The 10,572-nt window shown below is 43.9% G+C and overlaps 1 protein-coding gene across 1 annotated transcript; it reads right to left on the reverse strand.

The window, feature by feature from the left end:
• Window positions 1-193: 193 nt before the first annotated feature.
• Window positions 194-2,112, reverse strand: MED7 (mediator complex subunit 7). The gene is given in 2 exon segments (NM_001245177.1): window positions 194-1,157; window positions 2,087-2,112. A coding segment is annotated over 1 exon segment (693 nt). The 5' UTR covers window positions 1,140-1,157; window positions 2,087-2,112; the 3' UTR covers window positions 194-446.
• Window positions 2,113-10,572: the final 8,460 nt, after the last annotated feature.

Consider the following 10,572-nt stretch of genomic DNA (forward strand, 5'->3'; position numbering starts at 1 on the left):
CACTTCCTTTAGATTTCACCTCAAACACAGACCATAAGGATTGCCTTCATGTAATCAGAGTTTCTGTCTGCCTGTTTTCCAAGTTCCTGTGTGTTGTTTGTGCAAAAAACAAACACCATTTCTGTAGGAATTTCTTCTTGACTCAGCATAAAGAATTACAGAATGGCATACCCAAAACAAGGAACAATGAAAGTACAACAGGAAAAGCCAACTTTAATCTGTGCCTACCACCTCACATGATACATTTAACAAAATCAGACTTTTTATTTTTTACCAAAAAACCACAAAACTTTAAACATTTTCATCTGCCCAGTCACCCACAACCTCCAACAGGTGCACAACAAATGCTCTTTCTGCTTGTACAACAGCAAAACAAAATACAACATGCATGCTCAGAACCCCTTCTGTCTCTCACTGTGCTGCATTAACAAAAGCAGCTGTTTGCTTCATGTCATCTCATCAATAATGCTGCACATTGCTGCATCTTTGTCCAAAACCTGATCTCTCTTGCCACCAGAACGCTCCCTCTGCTTTTCGCTCTGTCCAGCGCAGCTGCTGCCATCATCAGTGTCCATGGGCTCCACGCTGACTCTCAGTCCCCCCTCCGTGTGAGGCAGATCATCAGGCAGGGAAGCCAGGCAGTTCTGGATCATCTCCACCACTCGCTCCAGGTGCTTCTGGAAGCGCTCGGCCGTCTCCAGGCGCTGCCGCTTCTGCACCTCCATCATGACCCTCAGCGTCTCCCTGGCCTGGTGAGGCCGGTACTCATTTATAAGGTGATGCACGTGGACAAAAAGCAGTTTCAAGTCTTCCAGTTTCTCCTCTCGCTTTATACTCCCTGGACTCCTTATCAAGATGTCCAAGAGGTCCAGGAAGTTGACCAGGATAGACATGTTAAGTTTCCTTAACTCCTTCTTGTGATCAAACTGCATAGGATGCAGCCGTTCGATCCCCTGGCTCTCCAGGGGCCGGATGATCAGATCATCACACTGGAACTGGTTCCCAAACATCATGTAGCTGTCCTTCACAGGAGGAGGTGGCTTTGGAGCCAGGCCTTTACGGATGTTTTCATCAGTGTATTCTTTGATATATTGCATTGGAGGCGGAGGAAGGGCACTCACTTGCTGAGGTTCACCCATTTTTGCCAGATGAAATTTCTAGGGAATGACCCAAGAAACAAATGTTAACAATTTGTGTCACAAATTTATAATATAAATGTACAAAAAGACAAAATATGGGAGATGGCAGTAAGAAAATGAGCAAGAAGAGACAACTCCATCCTCAGAATACAGGAAACTCCTGGCAAATCCACATTATCTTTTCACTAAGATTTACTTATAGCAAGTACTAGAAGCACACAAAACACTCATTTCTCTAAATATGAAAGAGCAGCCTGTAAACTAGGCAGCCAAAGGGAAAAGGGTGACCCCCTTCCCTAGATGGGTCCTGGTGGGCAAACCCCCCATAATCACAGAATATCCCAAGCTGGAAGGGATACACAAGGATCTGCACAGGCCCTGCACAGGACACCCCAATAATACCCCCATGCCTGACAGCATATCCCAAAGGCTTCTTGAAATATTTTAGGCCTGGGGCTGTGACCAAGGAGAGCCTGGGCAACCTGATATCCACCTAACCCTCTCCCAGCACATCTCCAGCCGCTCCCTCGGGCCCTGTCACTGGCCTCAGAGGGCAAAGGTAGGCGCTGGCCCTCGGGGGGAAGCTGCAGCCTGCGGTGAGATCCCCCTCAGTCTGCCCTTCTCCAGGCTGGCCAGAACAAGTGACCGCAGCCGCTCCTCGTGCGGCCTCCATTCTTCACCCGCGCCCACGAGAGAAACCAGGCAGGGCCCACACCCGCCGCCCTGCCCCGCAGAGAAGGGAGTCTGGGGAGGCCCAAACGCCGCGGCGGGGCTCGCCAAGTCAGTGCTGAAGAAACAAGAGCCGGAACCACGGCCCGGCGGAGGGCACGGACCTCTCGGAGGCCGCACGGACCCCGTGGAGGCCTCACGGACCCCTCAGAGGCCTCATGGACCCCTCAGAGGCCTCACGGACCCCTCAGAGGCCGCACGGACCCTCCCGCCCTCACCTGCCCGCTCCGCCCGCCGCGCTCCCTCAGCGCCGCCGCAGCCGCTTCCGCCCGGCCGCCTCTCCTCTCTCTCCCTATTGGTTGGCGGCCTCGCGGTGCCGCACTCTGATTGGCTGTGACGCAGAGCAGTCAGGCGCTCCTCCACTCAGCTCGCTCGGGGGCGGGGCCAGGAGCGGGGCGTGATTCCCGTCATGGCGGGGTGGGGCCGGGGCGGGTCGGGGGTTGCCCCATCCTGGGTCTGCGGGTACCCTTCAGCGGTCTGTGACCCCTCAGCGGTCCGTGACCCTCCCCAGCGGTTTGTGACCCTTCGGCATTCTGTGGCCTCTTAGCGGTCTGTGGCCCCTCAGCGGTCCGTGACCCTCCCCAGCGGTTTGTGAACCTTCAGCAGTCTGTGGCCTCTTAGCGGTCTGTGACCCCTCAGCGGTTCTGTGGCCCTCAGCGGTCTGTGCCCTCAGTGTTCTGCGGCCCCTCAGGTGCGGGTTCCCTCGCCACCAGCCGCTGTGAGGCAGCGGGACCGGCCGGGGCAGGCGGGACCAGCCCGGCGGAGCGGGGACAGCGGGGACAGCGGGGACAGCGCTCGTCAGGGCGGCCCCGCTGCTGGGAGACAACAGCATTACAGAAAAATCACAGGAATCACAGAACCAGTTAGGTTGGAAAATACCTCTGAGCGTTTGCAGCCTTCCGGCAGCAGAAAACACTAAATCTGACCATAACTGACAAACAGTTGGGCTCCGTTGCTTTTCTTTCCGTTTTCTTCCAGGGGAAGTTGAAGTTAACATGGTGGATGTAAGTTTTTCACCGGGTCAGGTGGAGCTGGGCTTGCTGGCATCGCTTCTGCAGGATTTTCTTCCTGAAATGGCCAGCAAGGAAGGATTTTTCGATACTTGGCCGTTTCTGTGCCGTTCACTCTCCCTCAGCAGATGGCAGCAATGGCCTGGGTGTTAGGGACCCATCACCGCACACGCAGTGTCATTTACAGATTCACTATTCCAGATCGATTCTTTACTAAAAAAAAATTCAGTTGAATGATAATTACTTTGTATCCCGTTAATTATTCCTAAAAACATGCAAAGGAGATCCAGAATCGTTATATTTATTTGATGAGAAAGCCTAAAATGATGTACTGAATATCTGAATATTTATATATTGCAAATTAAGCTACACTTTACAATTTACAATGAGTTGAATATTTAAATATTCCAAACTGAACTTCACTTTACAATTTACAATGAGTTGAATATTTAAATATTCCAAACTGAATTACACTTTACAGTGAGTAAAAGCCTGGCTGAAAAATGCGCTGATTTGTTCTCATTTGTAAGCAATTTGCTGAATTCAGACAAGGATGCAGTTCCATGCTGCAATTAAAACGTTTTTCCTTTGGAAAAGGTGATCTCATTCCTTCACCTCCATTCCTGCTTCCTCATCCCTCTCTTCTTTCTTCCCTCCTTGCTCCTCCAGCCCCTCACCGGCTTTGCACCCTTTTCTTGTCACTGCTTGTGCCCCCACCATCGGGCACTGGATTGCAAAGCAAACTGATGCAGCTCCAAACCCATAAAAACATTACTTCAGTTTTTTTTTTTTTTTTGTAAAGTTTTCAGCTTTTCTAATGAATTAACATGCTGTGCTGTGTGCCCTGTGAACATCAGGGAGAGGTTTTGAGAGGGGAGCGTGCATAGGCAGAAGGAAAGGAGGAGGCTGGGAACATGGGGTGGGGAATTGTCCTCTCCATTTCTGTGACAGAAAGCTCTTATCTTGTCTCAAATTATCTTGTTACAGCATACTCTGAAAGACAGATAAGGAATAAAAATCATTGCCTCCAGAGATGCGTGAGATAACGCATGTAGTAGGAGGTACCAACACACCTTTGGTTTTATTGGACTTTCCAGACTTTGATTTCACATTCTTTTTTACAGGAGCTGAGCTTGATTCTCTAGTGCCTTGCACTCAGTGAACCATGCAGCAAGGAGGTAAAATGCTGTGACTTCAAACAGGAGCAGGCAGAGAGAGCCACACTCTTGTTTTTTCCTCGATCTCTGTGATCTCCCTGACTCATTTTCTGTATGATGGTGGCCAAGACAGAGGGGATATAACATCAGTCTTGTTCTTGGTGGCAGGGCTGCTTCTCATGCTTCTCAGAAGACCCATGGATGACATTTTCCAGCCCACGGGGAGTGGCTGACACTTCTCCTTACAGTGCTTCTAAATGAGAAATTAAGAATTATGTGGAATGTCAAGTGTAGCACTCTGCAATTTGCTTCCTGCTCCAGTCCAGCTCTTTTCTGAAATAAGGGCACTATCCAGTACAAGCCTACCACTGGTAATGAAGCACAATTCCTACATCATCTCCAGCTTGTGGGAATGAACTTGGACACCCCTTCAGCAGATGGTGAAGAAGTACCATAATATTCTCTGCCTCAAAGACTCGACATCTTAATTTACAGCTTTGGTTAAGTTTATTTTCATTTTCTTCATAACTAATTTTATGCAAATTGGCATGTTGCAGTAGCAAGCACTCCATTTCTATTAATTCAGCAGCAGTGTGTACAGTGTGTGCCATTGCAGTATGCTGTTATTTTAGCAGAACTGGAATCCAAACATTGTACAAGCACAGTACCCACTTTCAGGCATGCTCTTAGAACAGTGATTCTCTCTTCTGCGTTACAACAGATTTCTTTCATTTCTTGCTGCTATTGCACTCTAAATAATAAATAAATAAATAAATAAATGTGTGTGTGTTTTTCTCATGTTGTCTGAAAAACAACCCCAAAGTCAAACTCAGTTCCAGTCTCTTTTCGGGCGTAGGTTAGGGTTAGATCTTGTAGCCTAGTTAAGCAATGAGCTCAGGAATTTCCTTTTTTGGTGATTGTTACAGGCTTTGTTGCAGGATATACCAGGGAGGAGGGCGAGAGAAAAGGAGCCTGTTGGGGGTGAAGGAGACTTAACCAAGCTTTATGTCTCCATCTGCTGTGGTTAATTCCCATCTCTCTGCCTCCCGCTGTGGCTTTGGGAGTGAATGAATTTGCAGTGCAATGCTGTGCAACCTTTTCTTCCCGACTCCTCAGACTAAAATATCAGCTGCAGCCTATTGGCACGCCTGCTAAAGTAGGAGAGGAGTTTAATGTTCCCATCATGTGAAAACTGGGGCACAACACAGAGCAATGCATGGCAGCTAAACTGTTTCTTGCTCTACAGACTGTTATCAAACAGATTCAAAGCTCAAAACAGAGCTTTCATGGTTATTTAGCAATAAACCAGGTATCTCACTACTATTAGGAAACTGATAGGGCTCAAAATCCAGGCATGTTTTGATGGAATCACCCAGCACTCCTTCCTATGTTCATAGTCATAGCATTGTCTCTGGAAGCAGCCCCCCAGCCTGATTTTTAAGCCAGACATTAATGCTGGGTGGTTTTTTTTGCTCACATGCCTGTTGTAACTGCTTATTCAAACATGTAAATGAACACGTCTTTAAAAAATGCATCTGCATGGCACAAAGAAGCAATTCCTGTCCAGCAAACAGTGACCTGGGTATGGCAAATGTGTTGTATTGCCAGGGTAAACCCTGGGATCTGCAGCACGTTTTGCCAGCAGTGCAAGTCCCACCTTTGTCTTCAGAGGGAGACAGAAACAGACAGGAACCATGATAGCCAGGTGGTAATAAAAGGAGCTGGAGCAAAATCCCAGTTTGGCTATAGCTCCCACCAAGCAAGATTTTCCTTTCAGCATTTTTGCCTAAGAGAGAACAGCTGAAGAAAGGATTAATTGTCCCTTCATCACAGAAGAAGGGACGTAACTCTGTGCAACTTCTCCAGTATAAAACATGTTCTCTATATTACTGCCAATACTGGGAATAATTCACTTCACGAATGATGGATAATCACTACATCCTCCCAGCAGATGCTCAGAACAAGGCATCCTATTTCCCAGGGCTCCCAAACAGTTCACAGGAGGATCTTGCTCTGCTTCTACAACTCCCTGGGTCACTGGGAGCAGTGTGAGGGGATTCAAAGGTGCAGTTGTAACCTCAAGGAAAGTTGGACTCATCTGGCTTATAAAGACCAGCTAATTCTCTCCTTTTTCTGCAACTTTCTGTCTTGTTCTTTGAGTCTACTGGAGCCTGGAGTGATCATGAATTGCTAAAGAAGCAGGACAGCTGAGTAACCTAAATGAGAATTTCTCGCACTCTAAGCTAAGTAGCAAAATGGAAGTTTAGAAGTTGAGTAACAATCATCATATTGAGCAGCTGGTGTAGAGGAACAGCTGGCACCAGGCAGCAAACCTGACCTAAATATTGCACATGATAGAAGGATATAGGTCAGTTTATGTGAGTGAAGAGAGAGATGCAGCCTTCCAGACTGGTTTTTTTGGTTGTTTTTTTCAGAAACAAAAACTACCTATATTTAACTTCAAAAATTTCTCTGCCGCCTTCAGGACATAAACCTTGGTATCAGAGCAGGATGTGCAGGTGGGGAGATTTTCACAGTCTGCAGTAATCAAAGTGAGAACTGCATAATCTGGGTAAAACCCCTATGAAAAAATCCAATCCATAAAATAACATTTTTTTAAAAAAAATCAGAAATAAAGCAGTTTGCATGAGGTAGAAAGCAAAGAACAAAGGTGATTGAAAGAAATAAAGAAGTCCACTGAAGCTACAGTTGATAAGAAGAACTTTACAACTTCAACTTGCCCAGCACAGAGGAGTATTTAGAGCATACAGCAGCTCAAATTTCAATCTCAATAATTTAAAATATTTCAGATTTTCCTGCATATGGACAGAAAAGTGTCAAGGGATACATGGTAGCAAACCTTTATAAAAGCACTGAAGCAGAGGAGACGTAGGATACCTAAAAAATTAATCATCCCTCATCATGAAGTTTAGTCTTAGTTTTAAGATGTTCAGGATGGTTATGTTTAATTCTGTTCCACAAAGGATACAGAATTTCTGTAACTTGCAATATCAAGTGCTGCCAAAATTCTTGAAAGGAGTGTCCAGTGTAAAAGTGTACCATCCTACAAGGTCAGGTTCCAGAAATGAGGTACTTGTGTTAGTGGGGTATTCCGGCCCTCCTGAGGAGCACTTTCAGTATTTTGTGTCTAGAGCTCTGCAGAGACCCTCACATATTCCAGCTCTGCAGCCAACTTAGTCCTAGGCAAGTGGTGCATTTCTAACTATATCTATCTATATCTATATATATATTTATATATCCAACTTGACTGTAGAAGGGTCCTGAAGCACTTCAGTGCCTGAGGCTTCTTTATAAGGGTTATAACCCTTATTCACCCAGATGGATAATGACAAATGATTAATATCTAGAAAGGAACAAAGAATGTTAGTTGGGAAATAATGATCTTTGAAATTCAAATACACTTAAACAGGTTACTCTCTCCTAAATTTACAATTAAATGTAAATACAGTTCTTAAACCACATGTTTTTTGTTTATACATGTCAACCTGGCTATACATTCTTCAGACTTAGCATTCCTTTTTGCTTTTGTCTTGCTACTCTCAATCATTTATGAGTTTGCTATGAATGGATTTTGGAATTACAATGAAAAAAGAAAAATGAAGGGTGCATGTCAGGCAAGAGTGATACAAAAATATATCAGCCACTGCTTTCCTCCCCAGTTCAGCAGGGTTTTCAGCTGATAAAGCTATTGCAAAACTGAACTAGTTAGCAGCTCTCACTGAGCTCTCACTGAAACCAACGCCCATGTTTATATGAAATCTACGTTTATATCAAACCCTATGTTTAACTAAATCTGGCTGTAATGACTTTTTTCCTTCCCCAGAGTCATTCATATTTTCTCTGTTTACTCTCTTAGCTGGCCGACCTTCACTTAAATCCATGGAATACTCCGAGTGGCTGATCTCGCCTGCTCAATCCTGCTAGTTCTTATACTCCGGGCCAAAATCTGTGTTTATTTTCTTGCAGTTATTTTTGTATTTTCTTGTTCATCTTTCTGCATGTGCTGTATCAATCTGTATTCTCAATTTCTCCTTGTTTCTCTCTTCCCCATTTTTCCTGGCCCCTTGCAGCCCCTTCCTGCCAGCCATGGTGTCACATCACGCCATATTTGCACTAAATGCAGTGCAGTTGCCAAACCCATTATCTGTGTATTTGATCAAATTGCTCCTTCTCTGTGCCCCTCTGAGAATTCATCTCTTATCTCATGAACAAATCAAGCTGTCAGTCACTATATTCAAAGAATTTCTTAGCTCTCCCCCACTACTCACCACCTTGGTTAATCTTCTCTTCCCCCACATCCTCCATCTCCAACAGCACCTCTCCTCTCAGGGGTTTCTGTGCTGGCTTCTCTATTCTCTGCTGTCCTGCAACGTCACACCCTTGTATTTCTATTTATATTTAATTTTCTGATAAGACAACATGTACATCTCTGCCAGCAGACTGCAGACTGCTTTGGCCCAAACTACAAAGATTTTTCACCAAGTCCTTAACACCCTACAGTTAGTGTGAAGGGGAGTCTAAAAAGAATCATGGTCCTAAACAAGTGTTACTAGCTAAAAATGCAATGTCGTTAAAAATTATCATTATAAACTCAACTGTACTGACTCAAGTGAAATATTTGTTGATCAAGATCCAAGTCTTTTTGGGGGTAATCCATTGTTGCAGGCACAGTGAAATCCATGTTTATCAGGGCATTCTACTGCACGGTTTTTGGTTCATTAATTACAGGAAAGGATCTCAGAGCATAATTTAAACCAGCAAATTCTCAAGCATAAGGAAATTTATGAACACACAAACATGGTCCTATATTTTGGAAATGCAAGGTCTGGAATTTATCCAAATAGCTGCTGCTTACACAGGGCTCAATTCCAGAAAACTCACATCAAACTCTGCGTATTTTGTACACGTGTGCTGCATGAGGCAGACTGGCTTGTAGAAGAATTGGGAAATTTGGCCTGAGCATTTATCTTAATCTAGAAATAGGTATGAAATTCCCCTTGAGAGCAGGATGCTTTTTTAGGAGATCACACACTTGTGTCATCTGACCACAAGAGTTTCTTGGTAGTCAGTCACTCTGCTGAGAAACGAAGTACAGATTTACTGGACTTCAGCATGAGAAATGTTACAATATCTGCTGCATCTTGTCCTCAGCAAGGCCACCATATTTATTTTTTAAATTTTTTTTTTTTTTTTTATTTTTATATAGATATATAGCCATCAGCTGAGCAACAGATTCAGTTTGCCCTTGTTTCTGTCCTATGGCACTGCATTGTCTTAAGCAAAGGTTCTACAAATCTGTACACTGATTGCTATATTTAAATTGTATTTTTATGGTAAATTCCCATTCCTAATAAGCATTGAACAAAATTGTTAAAGAACATTTGATGATCCCTGGAGCCTAATGACTAAAAAATGTAAAGCAAGGAGGGGATATGCTACTTCTTATTTTGGGAGGGAGAAAAAGTACATTCTGTGGTTCCCAAGTCAGTCCATGTACTATCATAAAACAAATCCAAATCTTCAGGTTTTTCTGCAATTCTGATTTTTTCCTCATTAATTGTATTTAAAATAAATCCAGTATCTTCCTTTGAGCTTGCAAACACTCTAGAAATACATCAGCAATATGGAGCTGCCTCCTTATACCCTAATTCTGCACTAAACTTAGCACTAATAAATGATTTACACCGGAATGATTTTCAGAAATATCAAATAAATTAAAATACTTTTTTTATCTTACTGTTTACCCATATTCCACCAGTCTCCCTCTCTCCAAGTTTCAATGCCATCAGCAATACAATAATACATCAACAATACAAAAAATATTCAAAATATTAAAAATTAAGGAGCAGAAAAAAATGATTTACATTTGTTTTAAAATAGAACTGTGCTGTACTGACTGTATTAGACACATCATAAATTTTTTATAATTCTATATTAAGCCTGATGCTGACTGCCCTGAACAGTCTCTGGAGGCCTGAGGAAACCAGATGTGTTTGGTTGGGTGTTTGTGCCCATTTCAGTGCTGATGACACTGGTGTTGATTGCGCTCACAGAGGGCATTTGTGCCTGTGCCCCCTGCAGCATCCAGCCACAGCCTCAGCAGATACACCTGAGGCAGCCAGTGATCCCCAAGTTAAAGTAACCATTGCTAATTAATTAATTATTGGTTATTGTAACCACATTGTAACCAGTTTAAATATCTAGTGACTGCAAATATTTATCATTCTTTATAAAAATATATCCTGGGTATCATTTGTCTTTGCTTACACAGTAGGAATTTTCGTGTCATCACAGAATCATTAAGGCTGGAAAAGACCTCCAAGACCATTGAGTCCAACCTTTGACCGAACACCACCTTGTCAACTGAACCATTACATGGGGGACTCCCTCAAAATGCATTGTATGAAATCTCTGTGCTAAATACTCTAAATGGAAAGGCATCATTCCTTCAAAAAAAATTATGAATGCATGATCCACATCCAGGAGGACAGCAGGGACACTCATCCTGAGCATCCA

The sequence above is a fragment of the Taeniopygia guttata genome, chromosome 13 (assembly GCF_048771995.1).
Source record: "Taeniopygia guttata chromosome 13, bTaeGut7.mat, whole genome shotgun sequence".
NCBI classification, from domain to species: Eukaryota; Metazoa; Chordata; class Aves; order Passeriformes; family Estrildidae; genus Taeniopygia; species Taeniopygia guttata.